General features: G+C 41.6%; 1 protein-coding gene across 7 annotated transcripts in view; it reads right to left on the bottom strand.

Annotated features, from left to right (window-relative positions):
* The window catches only part of NLRC4 (NLR family CARD domain containing 4), a 38,058-nt gene extending 21,193 nt beyond the window's left edge, over positions 1–16,865 (bottom strand). For 3 of the 7 annotated variants that reach the window (XR_007462428.1, XM_049652328.1, XM_049652334.1), the window contains exons 1-2: positions 6,390–7,400; positions 3,678–5,669 (exon numbers count right to left, since the gene is read on the bottom strand). Coding sequence is in view for 6 of the 7 variants with exons in the window: in XM_049652328.1 (XP_049508285.1) it covers positions 3,678–5,669; positions 6,390–6,711 (2,314 nt within the window). In the remaining variant the exon portion in view is untranslated. Of the gene's footprint in view, positions 1–3,677; positions 5,670–6,389; positions 7,401–9,755 lie in introns of those variants that run through there. The other 4 variants (XM_049652329.1, XM_049652333.1, XM_049652330.1 and 1 more) reach the window with 4 other exon arrangements.
* Between the last annotated feature and the right edge of the window lie 4,687 nt (positions 16,866–21,552).

Below are 21,552 nucleotides of genomic sequence, written 5' to 3'. Positions count from 1 at the left end.
CTTCAGATCCAGTGTCTCCCTCTCTCTCTGCCCCTCCCCAACTCATGCTCTGTCTCTGTCTCTCTCAAAAATAAATAAATATTAAAAATTTTAAAAAAAAATGAAAAGACTAGCTACAGATTGGGAGAAAATGTTTTCAAATCACTTATCTGACAAAGGACTGGTATTCTTCATACACATTTGAGCATATAAAGAACACTCAAAACTCAACATTAAGAAGATAAATTACTGGGGCGCCTGGGTGGCTCAGTCAGTTAAGTGTCTGACTTCAGCTCAGGTCATGATCTCACAGTCTGTGAGTTCAAGCCCCACATCAGGCTCTGTGCTGACAGCTTGGAGCCTGGAGCCTGCTTCAGATTCTGTGTCTCCCTCTCTCTCTGACCCTCCCCTGCTCATGCTCTCTGCCTCAAAAATAAATTAAAAAAAAAAAATTAAAAAAAAAAAAAAAAAAAGAAGATAAATTACCTAATCAACAGATGGATGAAAACTTAAGATACTTGGCCAAAGAGGTATATAGTTGGCAAACAAACCTACAAAGAGTTTTCTATTTTATCAGATAAGTATGATGAAAGAACACTACACCCAGAGTTCCAGTTGCTCTACATCCTCGTCAGCACTTGGTGTTGTCAATTTTTTTTTCTTATTTTAAGGCAATTGTAGAATGACAAAAATAACACACACACACACACACACACACACACACACACACACAGGATGGCAAGTGCTAGTGAGAATGCAGAGCAGCTAAACCCCTCATATATTGCTATTGGAAATGTCAAATGGTACAAACTGGAAAATAGCGTGGAAATTTCTTAAAAAGTCAAACAAGCACGAGGGGCACGTGGGTGGTTCAGTCAGTTGAGTGTCTGACTCCGGCTCAGGCAGTGACCATGAGTTTGAGCCTCACATCAGGCTCGCTGCTGTCAGCACAGAGCCCGCTTCAGATCTTCTATCCCCACCCGCCTCTCCCCTGCTTGCGTTCTCTCAAAAATAAATTAATATTTAAAAAAAAGTTGGGAGTGTCTGGGTGGCTCAGTGGGTTAAGAATCTGACTCTTGATTTCGGCTCAGGTCAAGATTTCTTGGTTGTGAGTTCAAGATCCACATCAGGCTCTGTGCTGACAGTGCGGAGCCTGCTTGGGATTCTCTCTCCCTACTCTCTCTGCCCCTCCCCAACTTGTGCTTGCTCTCTTTCTCTCTGAAAATAAATAAACTTAAAAAAAAAGTTAAACAAACACTTGTCATATGGCTTAGCAATCCCACTCCTAGGTATTTACCTGAGTGATTTGAAAACTTGTGTTTCACATAAAAACCTGCATACAAACATTTATAGTATCTCTGTTTATAATCGCCCAAACTGGAAATAACCTACGTGTCTTTCAGAGGTGATGAGATAAACTGTGGCATGTCCATATAATGTAATACTATTCAGCAAAGAAACAGATGAACTAGGAATATTCTGAAGAGATGTGGAGGGCAAAAATAGAAATCAACCTTGGGTAGAAATGTCAGGGAACTGAATTTTTAGCTATAAGAAAGAGTGAGCACTGATTACAAACTCAAATGTCAACAAGGTCCAGGGAGATAATGTCATTCCAAGAAGTAGAAGAGGTGGGCACTGCCCATGTGGATATTATGTATCTTGTCCAAAGGGCACAGGAGAAGTTCATGAAGCTCTACCAACTGTTACCAAGTGAAGATGCAGGTCCACAATTGCTGGACCTACAATTGTCAAGAGAAATGAGTAACCTGTGTTTTCACACTGCAATCTCCCAATGTCAAAATACTGACAACTCCGGCAGAAGGGTCATGGCTGGGGGATGTGAAAGGGAAGGAGGTTTCACTGTAGATTGTTTTATAATTTGAATCATGTGAATATATTACTTAAAAAATAAATTTTAAAAATTAAGAACAAAATATTGGCAAACAGTCAAAAGAAAACTCTACATAATATGTAGGCTAAATTCAGCACAGAGGTGACAGTTTGCAAGATCAGCAGAAAGGAATAGCCATCAAGAGGAGATAGTGAGCTTCCTGACACAGAAGGTAATCTAAATGAAGTCTTGGTGACTATGCCGAACCTTATGGAAGGGATTCCTGCATTAAGTAGAAGGTTGCAAAGATTATCTGTGCAAGAGATTCTAGATTTTTCAAAATATTTACTTATCGAGGTGGGGGAGGGGCAGAGAGAGAAGGAGAGAGAGAATCCCAAGCAGACTCCATACTGTTAGCTCAGAGCCCCACCAAGGGCTCAATTCCATGAACCAGTAGTGGAAATCAAGAGTCAGACACTTAACCAACTGAGCTACCCAGGCGCCCCAGATTCTAGATTTAAAAAAAAATTTTTGTTAACGTTTATTTATTTTTGAGACAGAGAGAGACAGAGCATGAATGGGGGAGGGGCAGAGAGAGAGGGAGACACAGAACCGGAAGCAGGCTCCAGGCTCTGAGCCATCAGCCCAGAGCCCGACGCGGGGCTCGAACTCACAGACCGTGAGATCGTGACCTGAGCTGAAGTCAGACGCTTAACCGACTGAGTCACCCAGGGGCCCCAGATTCTAGCTTTTTAAAGTGATATGAAATTTCCTTTACAGGGTGACAGATGAGGCAGAGCTTGATGAGAAATCTATTGCAAATGAAAAGTAATCTTGGATTACAGTCAAGTAGAGCAAGGCCCCTGCCAGCCTGTAGGTTCACACCACAAAGTAGCCCCTGTTCAAGTCAGCAGGCTGGTCTACACAGGTAAAGCTGGTCTGTACAGGTAAGGCAGACATTCACCTTTAATAGTATTTTGCATTTGGGGAAAATTTGCCTTTATTCAGAAAGATTGGCTCAACTTGTATGTGTCTGAGATCTGAAATTTCTTCATGTTAGACAAAATCTGTCCCCACAATCTTTTTTCAAAATGAAATATAGTTGGCGTTGGGGGTGGGTGGGGTGGGTATGTTCTGCAATCTCCTGGATGAGAATCCAGCAACACAATTAGCTACCAGCTCCTGCAAGTGATGAGTTTACAGGCTGGATTTCCTCCCAGAATTGAAGTGGGGAGGGATGCCATTTGGCAGGGAAGCAGTGGGTAATGGATGGAGATGGAGAAGGGGGACAGGTCAGTGAAGATGAGCTTAACCTACCTCACATGCACGCACGCACGTGCGTGCACACGTACACACACACACACACTACCATATAAACTATATTGCCATTCAGTCAGACCGTATAGCTTCAGCTCTGGGAATTCTCCCTAGGGCCTCCCCGTATGACAGTCTACCCCCTTATGGACCTCTCTTGCTCACTCCTCCTACCTCTCTTCCAAGTCCTGACATCTGGTTGAAACTTATAGAAAATTCAGGGACCCGTGGGTGGCTCAGTCGGCTAAACATCTGACTTTGGCTCAGGTCACGATCTCGTGGTTCATGAGTTCAAGCCCCAGGTCAGGCTCTGTGCTGACAACTCAGAGCCTGGAGCCTGCTTTGGATTCTGTCTCTCTCTTTCTCTCTCTCTGTGCCCCTCCTTTGTTCATGCTCTGTCTCTTTCTCTCTCTCAAAAATAAACATTAAATTTTTTTAAAAATAAAAAAGAAACTATTAGAAAATTTAAAGCAAAACTGTATGATATCTAATATTTCCATGGCACCCAAACAGGCTTGATTATAGCTTAAACTGCTGATGTTTGTAATACCTGGCAGCCGTGGAGTCTGTAGGTCCTGAATACTCAAGGTTTTTAGGTTTGTCACGGATGTGATATGCTGCTCATCTTCTATGGTGAGCGGACTGGCTTCCAGGATGAGAGAATAAATGTTCTTACAGGTGCGGAGGACCAAACTAAAGCTTCCAGCCACACCAGCACATCTCTTAATGCACAATCTGAGGTTTGTAGCAGAACTGAATATCTTTCCCAGATATTTGATATCTTGTTTATTCAACTTGCTGAAGTCCCGGAGTGTAACCTCCAGAGTCTTGAATTCCTGCTTCCAGTTGAAGAACAAAGACACAGCCCTGCTGGGAATGTAGGTTTCTGAGGACCCTTCCTGAGTCCTGCTTGTGTCTTCTGTGGTCGTGTCCCTCAAAGCCATAGCTTCTCCGTAGAAGTCCAGTTTAATGAAGTCCAGAGCACTTGCACAATTAGGCAAGTGTTCAAAGAAGTCAAATAAGTAATCGGGGATGTTCTCTGAGTTGATATATAAGCTTTTGCCACAAAAGAAAGCTTCAAATTCTTTACTCAGGTCTGATTTGGATATACTCTCATGGAATAGATTAATGCCACACTCTGTAAAGGAACTGATGTTTATGGCTTTCAGAGTTTCTTGCACGGTGGTGTTTTTCACATTTTGTATAGACTCCTGCCTCCAGAGAGGCTTCTGGGTGACGGAGAGCCCAAGGAGGCTGCCATGTTGATACACTGCTGCAAGGTGTTCCAGAACACTCCTGGTGGCTTCAGGAGATGATCCACATGTGTTCAGGAGCAGGTTGCTATACTTGGATGTAATGTCTGAAATGAAAACCATTTTCTGCAAATAACCTTTCCCCTTGGTCACTTCCTCTGGCTCTTGAGACTTCAGCAAACTGCTGAGTCTGCGTCCTGCTATGTACTCCTGGAAGGAGTTATGAAAGAATTTATACTTTGGCTTGAACTGTTGAGCTGTGTATTTACAGAGGAGTCCAGTTGTCAGTAGGACATCCTCGTTCACACTGGACATGTCCTCCGGTTGGAAATCAAACCTGTGGGAGAACACGCCCTCCAGAGCTAGGTCTCCACAGTGGTTCAGGCTCTGAGTGAAGTCACCTGCAGCCAGCCCCTTAAGTTTGTACTTGTTCTTCTGTATCAGCAGGTCATAGAAGGTGCGGAACAGTGTCGTTTGTGTATAGGAGTGGAACTCACTTTCCCCCATCTGGATTACACAAGTGATGACCACAAAGAGAGGGGTCTTCATCAGGTTCCTCAAGCATCTGGATTTCCTAATTTGGAGCAACAAGCCTTCAGCATGCTCCTTCATCAGCACTTCTCGGATGAGAGTCTGGGCACTGTCCTCTGTCATGTCCCCTACCTCAGCAATCAGGGCACCAAACTGCCTGATGTGTCTCAGACACTCAGTGGTGGTGGTGACAATGACCGTATTCTTGAAGCGGTGGTTCTCCTTTATGAGGGCTTCGATCTCTGGGCAGTTCTGGGCCTTGAATTCATTGTAGCCATCAAGGAGAAACAGAACTCTCTGCCGTAGCTTCAGCAGCATGGCCATGAAAGTCTGCTTCCTGATGGTGTCAGGTATGTCCAGGAGTTGATCACACAGAGTTTCAAGGAGCCCACCCTGGGCCCTGCTCAGACGGACAAAGAAGACTAATTTGAACTTGGTGAGAGCCCCACACGTTCCGGAAGCCCAGAGCATCGCGATTTGCTGCAGCAGAGTGGACTTCCCTTTGCCTGATTCCCCCTCAATGATGCAGGGACTCTGAAGAGTGTCTAGCAGCCCATCCAGGGTCAGCTGCTCCAATCGGTGATGGTGATGGTCCTTCCTCCATAGAACAGGTTCTGTGAAGGTGCTTTTCAAATTAAAAATTATGTCAAAGTCTTCACCCAGAGGATAGAAGTTCAGAAAAGATGGAGTATTGTATAAATACTTTAGACTCTGAGCCAAATCATCTAAGACTTCTTCTGACATCTGCTTAGAAAGACCTGTTAGAGAAGAGGTAAGGTTAGAGGACCCAATTCTATGTTTCCCCAGAACTTAAGTTTTCAGGAGGATGAAGAGGGATTTATGTTGGGAATACTCCATTGGTGACTTTACTTTCCTTCTCCAGTTCTGAGCTGGCACAAAGGGTTCCAAATATTTACTCTTCCCCTTTTGTCTTCTGTTTCCTTCTTTCCACCACATGGTCTTTGCAGCAGTCAATTGGAAATAGGAGGAGTCTGTGTTTGGGTTAAGTTCGAAAGTGTGTGAGAATAGTGGGGTGGTGTGGGGTGGTGTGGGCCATGAGGGGTGGTTAGGGGTAACTTTCCCCAGATCAAGCCTTAACCTTGATTAAAATCTATCATAAAACAAAATACAAGTTATTATTTAATGATAATATTATTAAAAACGATTCTGCATTGGCCTAAGGAATGTCAAGAACCATGACTGCATTAACTTAAGTGCCTTCATTATCCAGTTTGATTTTGAAATGAGTCTTTACTAAATCATTAATCCCTGACCCTGGCATTACTTATTTGGCTTCACCAACAAGGGATATAATGGGAGTTTTTTCTGAGAGTGTCTGACTTTTTCCTTCGCAGAACCAAAACCCACTACCCAGTGATGTAAAGAGGGAGGAGGGCAGAGGCTCTCTCGTGGGGATTATGAATCTTCTTCATGGTTTATTCTGTTTGTAGAACAGATACAAGAAAACTGATACTTACTTTGTCCATTCAAGTCCTGAAACAGGGGATAGTTCCACTTTTCAAGGGATTTGAGAAAAAGGTTACAGGATTCCGAACCCTTCTTCAGAATCATGTGAATGATCCCTCTTGCAGCATCCTGCTCAACCTTCTCACAGCAAATGACACTTACTTCTTCGTAATTCAGAACATTCCACACAAATAGCTCATCCACAATTTGCTTTATAACAGTCATTCCCATCCTTTGAATGAGCACTTGACTATTCTCCTTTATGAAATTCACTGAGGAGATGGGGGAAGACACGCACATCGATTTATTTACGTAAAATGTACATCTCAGCATCCTGTTGACAGAGCAGTAGGGTCATGCAGTTTTCCCCCTCTGGACCCACCTTGAGCTATGGAAATGTCAAATGTTTGAATTCCAGGCCCTCAAGAAAAGCTCTGCAAAACCCTCCACCCTCAATCCCAGAGTTTTTATTGAGCAACATGGTGTTTCTTTGGTCATGAAGTAAGGGGAGCAGTCTTGTGCCCCAATATAAAAGGGTCTCTAGGGAGGTCATAGTGGTAAGACTGTGGGCTTTAGAATAATGAAACTGGCTTAGGATCTGCTAGTTGCTACCATCTATGTAACCTCAGCAAGTTGCTAAATCTCTCTGAGCCTATTTCAGTGCTGTGCTGCTAAATATTGAACACACTTGGGACGCCTGGGGGGCTCAGTCGGTTAAGCATCTGACTTTGGCTCAGGTCATGACTTCGCGGTTTGTGGGTTCAGCCCCGTGTCGGGGGCTCTGTGCTGACAGTTCGGAGCCTGGAGCCTGCTTTGGATTCTGTGTCTTCCTCTCTCTCTGCCCCTCCCCCACTCACACTCTGTCTCTCTCTCTCTCTCTCAAAAATAAATAAACATTAAAGAGTCTATTTCTGGGGCGCCTGGGTGGCGCAGTCGGTTAAGCGTCCGACTTCAGCCAGGTCACGATCTCGCGGTCCGTGAGTTCGAGCCCCGCGTCAGGCTCTGGGCTGATGGCTCGGAGCCTGGAGCCTGTTTCCGATTCTGTGTCTCCCTCTCTCTCTGCCCCTCCCCCGTTCATGCTCTGTCTCTCTCTGTCCCAAAAATAAATAAAAAACGTTGAAAAAAAAATTAAAAAACAAAAAGAGTCTATTTCTTATATATATATGATATTACATATATATATATATAAGAAATAGACTCTTTTTTTTTAATATATATATATACATATAGATATGTATATATATATATGTAAACACCCTTTTTCTCTGGGGGTAAAGGCCCTAATTTGTAGCATGTCACCAATTTCCATGGTAGAAATATTTTTGCCATGGCTGATTTCAAGCTAATAACATGTCAGCTGGCTAAGAAAAATCATGAAAATTCAACAGTCAGGTCTCACTAAACAGTAAGAACCAGATCCACTCCAGCCCTGGTTGCTTACCTGTCACACTGGAGCTGGGAACACTATTGAACTTATGAAGTTATGAAAATTCCTGTATAATATCTCATACAAAAGAATAGCTCAATACGTTACTTACTGTTTTTAGCCAACGATTCTGCTGTCACCACTCAAAGGAGTAGCACATTTTACCTCCCATAGAATTTGGTCTTTTCTGTAGAGTATGTGTGCAAAACAGTCGTCTGTACCAGGGGTGAGCTCTGGCACCTCTCCAAGTTCCCGGAGAAGCTGTATCACTTCTGTTTCCAGCTCTCTGAGATCTAACTCTCAGATGCAGACCACACTGCACCTAAGCAGCCCTTCACAGCTTGGAGAAATGTCTCCCTGGTTTTTCACTCTTGGGCACTGTCTGCACTAGTTTTCTTCCTGTATTAGGCTGCTCCTGCTTTTCAGATCTTAAGCTCATCTCATATAAATGATGTGCTCCTCCTGAAGACCCCAAGGCCTCTCTGGCCTGAAAGGCACCATCTGGCACTCATTCTGATCCCCAGGATTTCACCCAGCTTCCCTTTCTGTCTGTCTCAGTTTCTACCACTAACCTCAGTTGGAATGGTACCAGATGACAGTGCACATGACCTGTCAGCGAGTCTTACCTCTCCCCTCCAGGGTCTCATCTGTCCTCTTGGCTTCTGCAGCATCCCTACAGAGATGACCCTTGAGTCTGAGTCTAGCCAGGCTCTTCATTGGATAGCCAAAGAAATGTCACCTCAGAGAGGCCTAGAGACTATGAAAGGTCACAAGGCTAGCCTTTTTTAATTTCTATTTAATATTTATTTTTGAGAGAGGGAGAGAGAGAGAGAGACACACACACACAGAGTACAAGTGGGGGAGGGGCAGAGAGAGAGGGAGACAGACTCTGAAGCAGGCTCCAGGCTCTGAGCTGTCAACAAAGAGCCCAACATAGGGTTCGATTCCACAAACCGTGAGATCATGATGAGATCATAACCTGAAGTCGGACGCTTAACTGACTGAGCCACCCAGGCACCCAATGCTAGCCTGTTTGAGACTAACATTTCTTCAGCTATAAAATTAAGACATTGATACTTTCTCTGTTTGGAAGACTGATGAGAAAGATTGAATAAAATCGCATAAGTCACATACATAAAAATGTTTTAAAATTTGAAAAGTGCACTGCTGTGTAACTGTAAGGTATTCTTATTGTTAACCGTGGTGTACCTCCCCCTGTCTGGACTACCATACTCCTCTCTTATCAAGTAATTAGGTGAAAACACTGCTGCTTATTCATTCATTCATTCATTCATTCATTCAGTATTCATTCTTATCAGATTCTATCTAGGCCAGTGCTAATACAGTACAATATTCTGAGATGATGGGCATGTCCTCAGTTTGCACTGTCCAGTAGAGTAACCACTAGCCACGGTGGCTCTTGAGCACTTGAAATGTGGCTCGCCCAACTGTGCAACTGAATTTTAAATTTTACTTAATTTTTATTTATTTAAATCCATATTTAAATAGATACATGTGGCTAGTGGTTACCACATTGGATAGCACAGGTCTCACTCCAGTCATCAAAGTGGAAAGCATTACATTTTGGTTGCCACTTGGATCCACACCATGTTTCTTCACAATGATCTTGATCTTTTGTGATCTTGATCACAAAAGGTGTAGCTCTTTGCTGTCTGGCTGGGAGGATGCAGCTGAATAGGGAATGGCAGGGGACCAACATTTTAAAACATACACCTGGTTACTCTTTGTGCGTAAATCCTGTTCTATATGGGGTTGTGCCGGTTATCATGGGTTGCCATGTTTGTAACTGAATTCTCAAAACCACAGAATATTTATGGGGAATTCCACAAATAACTGTTGGGGAGAAGACACAGATTGATTTCCATTCAATATCATCCCTATTTGGTGGCACACTATACAACCAAGCAGATTTAATTTCTAGTATACTTACTTGTTCTGAAAAAAAGATTTTCACTTTTCTATATCTCAATAGATGATATTTCCAAATGCACAGGTCAAAGATGATTCTAATAGTGTTCCCTTCTTTTTGTACAACTGCTCCTCATTCTGTAAAACTAACAAAACAGAACCAAAAGCTATCAGGCAGCAACCATTGTCACTTTTGTACTTATTTTTTTCCACACCAAATAGGGACACACTGTATATACTGTTTGACATTCGTTTGTTTGTTTTTTTTAATTTACTATATGTTTTCATACCTTTCTATATCAGTTAAGTTTTAAGCTAATTCATTTTATTTAGTTATGTTTGTTTGTTTTAGTTATCTCTACACCCAATGTGGGGCTTGAACTCACACCCCTGAATCAAGCGTCACATACTCTTCTTACTGAGCTAGCCAGGTGCCCCTTAAACTGCTTCATTTAAAAAATCAACCTCATTGGGGAGCCTGGGTGGCTCAGTTGGTTTGGCATCTGACTTTGTCCCAGGTCATGATCTCTTGGTTGACAAATTTGAGCCCCACGTTGGGCTCTGACAGCTCAGAGCCCGGAGACTGCTTAGGGTTCTGCGTCTCTCCCTCTCTCTGCCCCTCCCCTGCTCGCACTCTGTCTCGCTCCCAAAAATAAATAAACATTAAAAAAAATTTTTTTAATAAAAAAAAATCAACCTCGTTGGGGCTCCTGGGTGACTCAGTTGGCTGAGTGTCCAACTCTTGATTTGGGCTCAGGTCATGATCCCAGGCTTAATTCTCTCTCTCTCTCCCTGTGCCTCTCTGCCCTGCTTTCACACACTCTCTCACAAAACAAAACAAAACAACAACAACAACACACAAACAAAGATATCAACCTCATTAAGGTATAATTATATACAAGACATACATATATATGGTATATTTGTATGCAGGTATTATATTATGTATTTGATGTATATATGTTTATTATGTATAATAAATGTTAATGATTATAATAATTATATATTATATAACACATTTGTATGTATATGTTATTATATTAAAATATAATTATATATGATACAAAAACTACAGACAATAAAATGCAAGGAGCTTTGACAAATGTACACACCCAAGTCAATAATACCCCAGTCTATATTTAGACTATTTCTATCACTGCAGAAAGTTTCCTTGTATAATCCATCCCTCCTATTCCTCACCAAAACAACCACTGATCAATTTTTTTAACTATAAATTAGTTTCACCTGTTCTAGAGAGTCATATAAATGGAAAAATGTAGTATGTTCTCTTGTGTCAAGAGAACCACTTACCATCATGTTTTCACTTACCATCATGTTTTTGAGATTTGCCTTGTTTGCATTTATTGGTAGTTAAGTCCTTTTTTGATTGAGCAGTATTCCATTGTATAAACAGATCAGTTTATTTATCAATTTGATTGATTGGCATTTGATTTGTTTCCAGTTTGTGGCTATAATGAGTGAAACTTCTATGAACATTCATATATTACTATCTTTATGGACATATATTTTCATTTCTCTTGGATAAATACCTAGAAGTAGAATTTCTGAGTCATATGGTAAAGTGTATGTTAATTTTTTTAATGTTTATTTTTTGAGAGAGAGAAAGAGTGCGTGAGAGAGTGGTGAGAGGGGCAGGGAGAGGGAGACAGAGGATCTGAAGCAGGCTCTGGTATGATAGCAGAGAGCCTGATATGCGGCTCAAATTCACAAACCGTAAGATCATGACCTGAGCCAAAGTCCAGTGTTTAACTGAGCTACCCACATGCCCCAAGTGTATGTTAATTTTGTAGAAGGTGCCAAACCATTTTTCAAAGTGGTTATTACCATTTTACATGCCTACCACCATGTAAAATTAACAGTTCCAATTGTTCCAAATTCTCACCAACACTTGGCATTATCTATCTTTTTTATTTTAGTGGTATCTCATTATGTATTTTTAATTTCCATTTAATGATGTTGAACATCTTTTCATGTACTTTATCATTCTTTCATAAATCTTTTGTGAAGTGTACAGATCTTTTGCCCATTTTACAAATTAAGTTGTCTTCTAATTACTGACTTTCAAGAGTTCTTCATAGATTCTGGATATAAATTGTTTGTTGGTTATATGTACTGTGAGTGTTTTCTCCTAATCTGTGGTTGCTTTGATTGTATCCAGGAATTAATTTATGGAGATAATGGAGTGACCAAATGGAGAGATCAATACCAATAAAATAAGTTTTATTACTTACAACTCCCAGTAGAAGGAGGGGACGCCACATCACACAGGGCTGCCCGAGCAGCACCGGAATTGATCAGGAGAAAAGGAGAAAGCTTAGCCCACAGCCTGCATTATAGTTTTCACAGGAAGAAATGGGTAAGGCAGGGCAGGCAAGTTTGAACAAGTTTAGGATTGGACAGTTTGAATAATTTTGGCAAACTCTGGGATATAATGGTGTCTCTGGAGTGATTTAAGGCAAGGGAATAATGGCTTGGTGCCTGTTAGTAAAGTTGGTGGTTGGGGATGTCTTTGGATTGGTTGTTTTGCATAAGAAAGGCACACACACAGACAAGTGTTTCGCTATTCCTAGGAATTAGTTAGCCCTGGTAGGCACAGGCTCTCCCAGCTAGCAAAACCCCCAAGCAAGCCAAGCATCATAAAATATAAAATATTAAAAACATGGTTAATACAAAGGTTTTATTAATACAACGGCCTTATATCTTTTGGAAAACAAAACATTTTCCTTTTTATAAATTCTACCTTGTTGGTTTTTTTTTGTTTTTTTTGGGGGGGTTTGTTTGTTTTTTGAGAGAGAGTGGGACCGAGAGAGAGAGAGAGAAAGAGAGAGAGAGAGAGAGAGCTAGAGTGAGCGTGTGCACGCACTCCTGAGCTCGCACACAGCAAAGGGGCAGAGGGAGAGGGAGAAAGAGAATCCCAAGCAGCCTCCACACCCAGCCCAGTGTGGAGCTGGACAAGGGGCTCAATTGCACAACCATGAGATCATGACCTGAGCTGAAATCAAGAGTCGGATGCTTAACAGACTGAGTGACCCAGGAGCCCCTGAATTCCACCTTATTAATTTTTTCTTCTTTGGTTCATGCTATTTGTGTCCTATCTACAAAATCATTGTTATCCCAAGCCACAAAGATTTTCACCTAAGTTTTCTTGTAGAGGTTTTATAATTTTAGCTTTTACATTTAGGTCATTGATCCATTTGGGGATAGTTTTTGTTTATGAAGATGATGAGTTGAAGTTTGTTTTTTTCCCCATAGAGATGTCCAATTTTTCCAGCATGATTGGTTGAAAAAAATATCCTTTACCCATTGAATTTGTGAATCTGCTTCTGGATTCTGCTTCTGTTCCATTGATTTATATGTCTGTTCTTATGCCATTATCACACTGCCTTGATTATTGCATCCTTATAATAAGTCTTGAAATCAGGTAGTGTAAACTCTTCAATTTTTTTTTTTAAGAACTGTTTGCATTTCCATATAAATTTAAAGTTTTACTGATTTCTCTTGGGGCGCCTGAGTGGCTCAGTCGGTTAAGTGTCTGACTTCAGCTCAGGTCATGATCTCAAGGTTCATGAGTTTGAGACCCGCATTGGGCTCTGTGCTGACAGCTCTGAGCCTGGAGCCTGTTTCGGATTCTGTGTCTCTTTCTCTCTCTGCCCCTACCCTGCTCACACTCTGTTTCTCTGTGTCTCTCAAAAATAAATAGATGTTAAAAAAATTATTGATTTCTATTTTTTTAATGTTTTATTTATTTTGAGAGAGAGAGAGAGTGTGTGTGAGCAAGGGAGAGGCAGAGAGAGAGAGTCCCAAGAAGGCCCCATGCTCAGCACAGAGCCTGATGCAGGGCTCAACCTCACAAACCATGAGATCATGACCTGAACCGAAAGCAAGAGTTGGACGCTTAACTAAGACACCCAGGCACCCTTATTGCTTTCTCTTTTTAAAGGAAGCCCTTTTGACTTCTGTTTTATGGTCTGGCGTATAAAGAAGTCATTACTCCATCCGCATACCAAGTAAAAAGTAACTGCCTAAACTGAAAATCAACACTTCTTTTTAGATCTGTCAGAGAATTGGGGCAAACAGGTGCCTCCCAGGCTGGAGAGAAAGACAGGAAGATACAGAAAGTCCTACTTCCTGGAGTAGAAACCCAGAAGGAGTAGAAACTGATAATCAGAAACCTCTCAGGAACCAGTATCAGAAAAGAACTGGACCCCAGCACATTTATATGTAGAGCTGGAGGATCTGAGGCTTTCAGAGATGAGAGAAACAAGAAAAGTTGTCAAAACGAGAAAGAGTATCTTCGTGAGCAGTTTTTCAAATCGGCCAACTCATTAGCAGGTCATGATAGTAACTTAAGTGGGTTACAATTAGTATATATATTTTTAGTTTTTTAATTTTTTTACGTTTATTTCTGTTTTTATTTTAAGTAATGTCTACACCCAATGTGGGATTCGAATATACAACCCCAAGATTAAGAGTCGCATGCTCCTCTGATTGAGCCAGGCAGGTGCCTTAGGATATATATTTTTAATGAAATAGAATTAAAACTATCAGAACACATGAACGTTTTATTTCAATTATTTATGTACCCTGGCACTGGGTAGTGATAGAATATGTATTTCTTTAAAAAAAATTTTTTTTTAATGTTTATTTTTGACAGAGAGAGAGACAGAGCATGAGCAGGGGAGGGGCAGAGAGAGAGGGAGACACAGAATCCAAACCAGGCTCCAGGCTCTGAGCTGTCAGCACAGATCCCGACGTGGGGCTCAAACTCACAGACCACGAGATCATGACCTGAGCTGAAGAAGGACGCTCAACCGACTGAGCCACCCAGGCGCCCTTAGAAGATGTATTTCTTATTGCGAGTGGTAGTCAATGCAGTTTTGAAGGTCAGTGTTCTAGAGCAACCCCTGTGGAGGGATATTTAATTCTGCCTGGAAGAGATTACTTTTGAGTTGTTTGGAAGGAAACCAAAGTTCACCAGGCAGTAAAGGCAGAAGGGTATTTCTAGGCAGAGGGGCAGCATAGAGAAGGAGCCATGGGGGGTTACAGCCTGGAAGCAAGGATGAGGATAGCACGTGAGTGTGAGCAAGGGCCTATTTTGGTGTCAGGACTGAGTGCAAATTCCAGCTCTACCACCGTTAAGCTGGGAGGCCTTAGTACACAGAAAAGACTCAGTAAACAGGAGCTACTATAGTTTCTTCCCTCCCTTTCTACCCCCACAAAAAATGTATGGGTCTTGGAGGTATCAGACCTCCACTGACTGAGTCAGAGTTCACTGAGAACAGACAAGAGGAAGAAGATAGAGGAAGGAGCCAAGAAGATCCTTATATTCACATGTAAACACAATAAGCTAGTCCCTGAGTTGGCCATCAGTCACTTTGTCTGCTAAAATAATGAATTAAAATTGCTACGTGGATCATCAGGCAGGCATCTCAGCTGATTCTGAAGTTGCCAAAAATTCATATTCAGTTTAGATACTAGAAAATATTATTCTTAGTATTAGTGTTATAGCTGAATTATGTTCCCCAAAATCCATATGTTGAAGCCCTAACCCCCAGTACTCACTCTATGACTATTTGGAAATAAGGCCTGTAAAGAGGTAATTAAGTTAAATGAGAGTGGGCCCTAATCTAATCTGACTGGGGTCCTATAAGAAGGTAAGATTTGTACACGCAAAGAGAGACCCCAGGGATTCTTGCCCAGTGGAGACCATGTGAGGACACAGTGAAAAGGCAGCCGTCTGAAAACCAAGGTTTCAGGTGACACCTGGGTGGCTCAGTTGGTTAAGCATCTGACTTTGGCTCAGGTTATGATCTTGCGGTCTGTGGGTTCGAGCCCTGCGAGGAGCTCCGAGCTGACAGCTCAGAGCCTGGGGCCTGCTTTGGATTCTGTGTCTCCCTTTCTCTCTCTGCCCCTCTCCCACTCATGCTCTGTCTCTCTCTCAAAAATAAATATTAAAGAAATTTTTTTTTTGAAAACAAAGGTTTCAGGGGAAACCAAAACTTCTGACACTTTGATCTTGAACTGTAGCCTAAAGAACTGTGAGAAAAATGCTTTCTGTTTCTGTGGTATTCTGTGATGGTGGCCTGAGCAGACTATAAAACAGCGGAGAAGTTTGCCCAACTCTTAAGAGAGTGACAGGAGACGTGGTTCTATCTTTTTTTTTTTTAAGTTTATTTATTTTAAGAGAGAGAGAGAATTCCAAGCAGCCTGATGCAGGGCTCAATCCCATGAACAGTGAGATCATGACCTGAGCCAAAATCAAGAGTAGGTTACTTAACCAACTGAGCCAACCAGGCACCCTGAAGCAGTCATTTAAACTCTCTGCCAGTTTCCACCTCTCTAAACTAGGGTTGTAAGGATTAACTGAGAGAAAGTATGTAGAGACCCTGTCAGTACTGTCAATAATAGATGTCCTGTGAACAGCAGTTTCCTTCACTTCTCTCTCCAGATATCAGCTTTCTTGTCAGGAATTCAGAGGCTGAAGGGACTACGTAGCTCCCCCACCCCCAGGCCTTTTCAGTTCTGACCTATGACTCTAACAACACTTTTAGGAAAAAGAGTAGGTTTCCTTTCTGTAAGTCCAACAAGTATTTTTCAAAGTCCTTTCCTTCACTTTGTCTCATAGAAAAACACACCTCTCTGACTTAATGTGCATTTAGCATCAATTCCAAGTAATCTCATGACACCCCAGCAGACCAGGCTAACACCCCTAAAAGTTTCCCAGCAGTCAAATCCAGCCAGCCATGCAAAAGCACATTCTTCAGTGGTAAGCCTTTTATATCCCCACACCCAAGCTTTAATTGAATGTAAACCCACAGTTTAGTATTTGATTCTGAAACCCACCTAAAGCCCCCTTCTCTCTCCCCATGTTACCTGGCTGAGCAATCCAGTTGCCCTCTTCTTGGTGGATCAAAAGAGGCTTTCAAAATAACGTTTCTTCTTATTAGCTTCCTGTTTCACGTAAAGTGTTGTGTGGGTTGGATGTCTCCCTGCCCCTGTGGTAGGGGATTGTAAGAGAAGGGCCAACATAAGTTCCCTTTTTTTTTTTCCAAAGTGTAGTAAGAATGGTTTGGATACCAAAACTACCAGTTCAGAAAGGGAAGATGAGAGGAAGTAGAAGTAGCAAGGGAAAGAAGCTGACCGTGAACCTTAAAGGCACAATAGCTAGAAATTCGCATCAGGAAAGGAATTACTCATGAGACACTATACTCATTATTCACAACACAGCAGTCTTACTTCTGTTGGTTTATTTATTCTATAGCTAAAATGAAGCAAAGTGTTTTTGAACATTTAATTTCTAATTTTTATGATTAAATGAGTGAGAGAGAAATTAAATGAGCCAGTCGGGTTGGCTAAAGCATATTGCTATTGCAGTCACGGCCACCCTGTGCCATGGATCCCAGCAGACTTCTAGCACATGTATATTCTCGGTCATCAGGGTCCTGGGCAACATTAGCACAGAGCAAATGGATGCATGGGACATTCTCCTGAATGTGAAGAGCCATAGGTTCCACTGACACACACACGTTCAAACCTTGTGATCACAGACTCCAGGAAGCCAGTTGACATTCAGCTCTGGAAATGGAGAAATCTCCCGGAAGTTCTCTTGAAAATGACACGCTTGTGTAATCTTTCCTCTATCTTTGCACAAACTACCATGAACTTTTTATGTTCCTTAACTGCCTAGTTCAAAAAGAGCACTCTGACGTTCACCTGACAGAGGGGGATATCTAAGTTGTCCCCTAAATCATTTTCTGCATATCGGGTTTTCTATGGGAGTAACAGCAGTCTTTTCCAGCTTGTGAGCTGGGTTTCTCTGATGTGAGATCAAGGGCTGTGCTACTGGCTGGGTTTTAAATTTTTTGTGTGTGTTTATTTATTTTTGAGAGAGAGAGAGAGGGAGAGAGTGCAGGCTAGGGGCAGAGAAAGGGGAACAGAGGATCTGAAGCAGGCTCTATGCTGACAGCAGAGACTTGGGTGCAGAACTTGAACTCAAGAACCACGAGATCATGACCTGAGCCAAAGTCAGATGCTTAACCAACTGAGCCACCCAGGCACCCCCTAAATTTTAATGTAAATGTATGTTCATGGAGAAAGAACTATATAAATAGTCTGGGGAGAGGTAGGATTATGGTAATTAAAAATTTTCTTCTTTGCTTGCTTATCTGTATATTCTAATTTTCTGTAATAAACTCATATTGCTTTTTAATAACAAATTATATAATACAGGATAAAAAGGGGAAACGTAGAAATGTGATCATAGTGGGCTACCCAAATGTATCAGGTCTTAACCCCTGGAGATCGTAAATGTTGTATTTTTGTAGATGTGGATCTTGAGATGGGGACCTAGTCCTGGATTATCTGGATGAGTTCTAAATGTGATCACAAATGTCCTTATAAAGGAGAAGCAGGGGAACCTGGGTGGCTCAGTCGGTTAAGTCCCCGATTTTAGCTAGGGTCATGATCTCACGGTTTGTGAGTTCATGCCCCATGTTGGGCTGTGTGCTGACAGCTCAGAGCCTGGAGCCTGCTTGGGATTCTGTGTCTCCCTTTCTCTCTGCCCCTCAGTGGAGAGTGTCTCCACTCTCTCTCTGTTTGTCGCAAAAATAAATGAACATTAAAAAATTTTTTTAAAAACTGCCAAACAGTTGTCCTTATGTGTTAGAGTTCCAGTTGGTCCACAACCTCTCCAATGCTTAGTATTATCAGTCCTGTTAAATGTAGCTATTCTAATGAGTCTGCAGTGGTATCTCATTGTGGTGATAATTTCCATTTCCATTGTGACTAATGATGTTGGGCGCCCTTAATGTGCTTATTGGCCAAATGAATATCTTCTTTCATGAAATATATCTGTGAATTTTTCTTCCATGTTTTAATGACAATGATTTATAAAAATTATCTAAGTATTCTAAAGACAAATCATTTGTCAGATATATGGATAGTGAATATTTCCTCCCAGTCTGTGGTTTGTCTTTTCATTCATTGACTTAATGTCGTCAGCAGTTTTTAAATTTTGTGAAGTTCAAGTCACCATTTCTTTTATGATTTGTGCTTTTCATATCACATTAAAGACCTTTGTTAACACTAGTAGCAAAGATTCCATCTGCAGTCTTAATTATCCTTTGCCATGTAACATAACATAGTCAGAGGTTCTGGGTATTAGGATTGGACATCTTTGGGGGTCATTATTCTGCCTACCACATATGTCCATCATCAGAATGAGGAACTGCTCTTCTGTTGCAATTGTGGAGTGGTTTTTTTTCCTTCCTTGTAGACATTTTTATTTATTTATTTTTTAATTTTTTTTAACATTTATTTATTTTTGAGAGACAGAGAATGAGCAGGGGAGGAATAGAGAGAGAGGGAGACACAGAATCTGAAGCAGGCTCCAGACTCTGAGCTGTCAGCACAGAGCCCGACCCGGGGCTTGAACCTGTAAACCACGAGATCATGACCTGAGCGAAAGTTGGAGGCTCAACCTACTGAGTGCAATGGCTACTGCTTCATTTGTACTTTACAAATCTTGTGCAAACTCTTCTTTTGAGAAACTCTAGCCTAAAGGCATATGGGAAAATGGATTATAGGAGTCAGTTCCAACTTAACTGAGTGGACCCAGTACAAATGATCACATCCTTCAAATCTTTGCTCAAATGTGACTTTCCCAATTTTGCCTATCCTGACCATCCTATTTTAAACTGCAACTCATCTCACCTCCTTTGTAGCCCAACCCCCTCCTAGATTGCCTTTAAATATTGGTATTCCGGAGAGTATCACTCTTGGCACTCTTCTCTCACTCACTACACTCTTACTGGGAAATCTCTTCTGTACTCATAGATGCAATTACCAACCATACATTGATAATTACAATGCTACACTGTGCACGGGGTCCTTATTACCAAAGAATAACTAGACAGCTCAACCTGCATGTTCTAGTGCAGGTTGTTCAAAACTTTCCCTTCTCCCCAAACTAGGTCCTCTTTTATTTACTCACTTAATAAATAACACTTCCAACCACCTAAGCAAGAAACATGAAGTCACGCTAGGCTCTTTCCTCTTCTTCACTCCAAATCTCTTCTCTTTGATCACTAAGTCCTGTGAGTTCCTAAACTTAATATGTCTCATATGGGCTTCCTCTTTTCCATCCCCAATGTTGCAACCCTCATCCACAATTTACTTTTATTTCTGCAAAAGTCTCATACAAGTCTCTGATCTCCAGGTGTGCCTAGGTGGCTTAGTTAAGTGTCTGATTCTTGGTTTTGGTTCAGGTCATGATCTCATGGTTTGTAGGTTCGAGCCCTGCATTGGGCTCTGAGCTGACGGTGCAGAGCCTGCCTGGGATTCTCTCTCTCCCTCTCTCTCTGCCCCTCCCCCACTCTCTCTCACTTGCAGAAATGAATAAACTAAAAAAAAAAAAAAACAAGTCTCTGCTCTTCAAGTCAAAATACCTACTACTGTGGATATTTTAAGTAATAATTCTAACAAGGATATCTGATATGTTATTCCTTTGCTCTAACTCCTTTAATGGTTCCTCCAATACTTCCATGAAGAAAAGCTAATCCTTCGAATAGCAGGTAAGATTATTCATGATTTCTTCTTTACCTATTCATGCAATCTCATCTGTACCCATTCTCTCCTATGAAATATAAGCTCCAAGTAAACTAAATGACTTCCAGTTTCCCAAGTCCATTAAATGGTTTCTGGAATGTTCTGACCCAAGCTGACAGCACACTCCCCCCGCCTCACAACCCATCCTCTTTGCCAGCAAGTTTTTGCTCATCCTTTAAGTACCAACTTGTTACCTCCTATGCAAAAAATATCAATATTCCTTTTTACACATTAATGGCCATGCCTTCCCATTGCTCTACTGCTTATGCATCATGCATCTCTGCAAGTCTGTCTCATGATATATCCTCAAACCCTCTCCTTCCAAATTGGAAGCCATGGTTATGTAGCTTGGACATTAAATTTAAGTATATATATTTAAAGATTTAAGAACCTCAGTGGGTGGGGCACCTGGGTGGCTCAGTCACTTGAGTGTGGGACTCTTGATTTTCACTCAGGTCATGATCTCACAATTCCTGAAATCGAGCCCCACATCACCCTCTGTGCATAGAATCTGCTTGGGATTCTCTCTCTCTCTAACCCCTCGCCCCTCTCCCTCCTACCCTCCCACTCTCTCTAAAATAAAACAAACCAAACAAAAAACCTAGATGAGTTTGTAAACTTTGATAAGTGTATCAACAGACAGGGCCTTGTAGCGAATAGAGCCCTGAACTAGAAGTCAGGAGATTTGAGTACCCTCCATTAGGGTACTTCTCTTTTCTGGCCTCAGTTGTCTCTCTCATAAATACACAAGTGTGTCTAGATGACAGCCCTAGTTTCTAGGTAGCAATTTACAACTTATCTTCTTTTTTATTATCCAGTCCAGCCCCCTTCCTTTCACACATGACTCTCAGGGATGATATATAATTCAGTCAAAATGTTATTACAATTACTTAATGACTAAAGACAACGCAATCTGGGGATCCTAGACCTCCAGAAATGTTCCTAGCTCTAAAATATTTTTAGAATTTGTCCAGTTAACAAAAACGGACGAAAGAAATAAAGAAAAGCCACAAGAGAAGACAAGTCAAGTAAAAAATAGCAGCCAAGAAGAGCTGGGGAAACCTAGAGGTCCCACCAATTAGAAGTGAACTTCCTGTCCTTGGGTCAACTTCCGGAATCAACAATGGGCAGACCCAATCGGAACCTTCCTCCAGGAGCCAATGGGAGAGCACATTACAAAGAGCCAATCCAAG

This window comes from Panthera uncia, assembly GCF_023721935.1.
Source record: "Panthera uncia isolate 11264 chromosome A3 unlocalized genomic scaffold, Puncia_PCG_1.0 HiC_scaffold_12, whole genome shotgun sequence".
Taxonomy (NCBI): Eukaryota; Metazoa; Chordata; class Mammalia; order Carnivora; family Felidae; genus Panthera; species Panthera uncia.
This window is presented reverse-complemented; position numbering and strand designations above follow the sequence as displayed.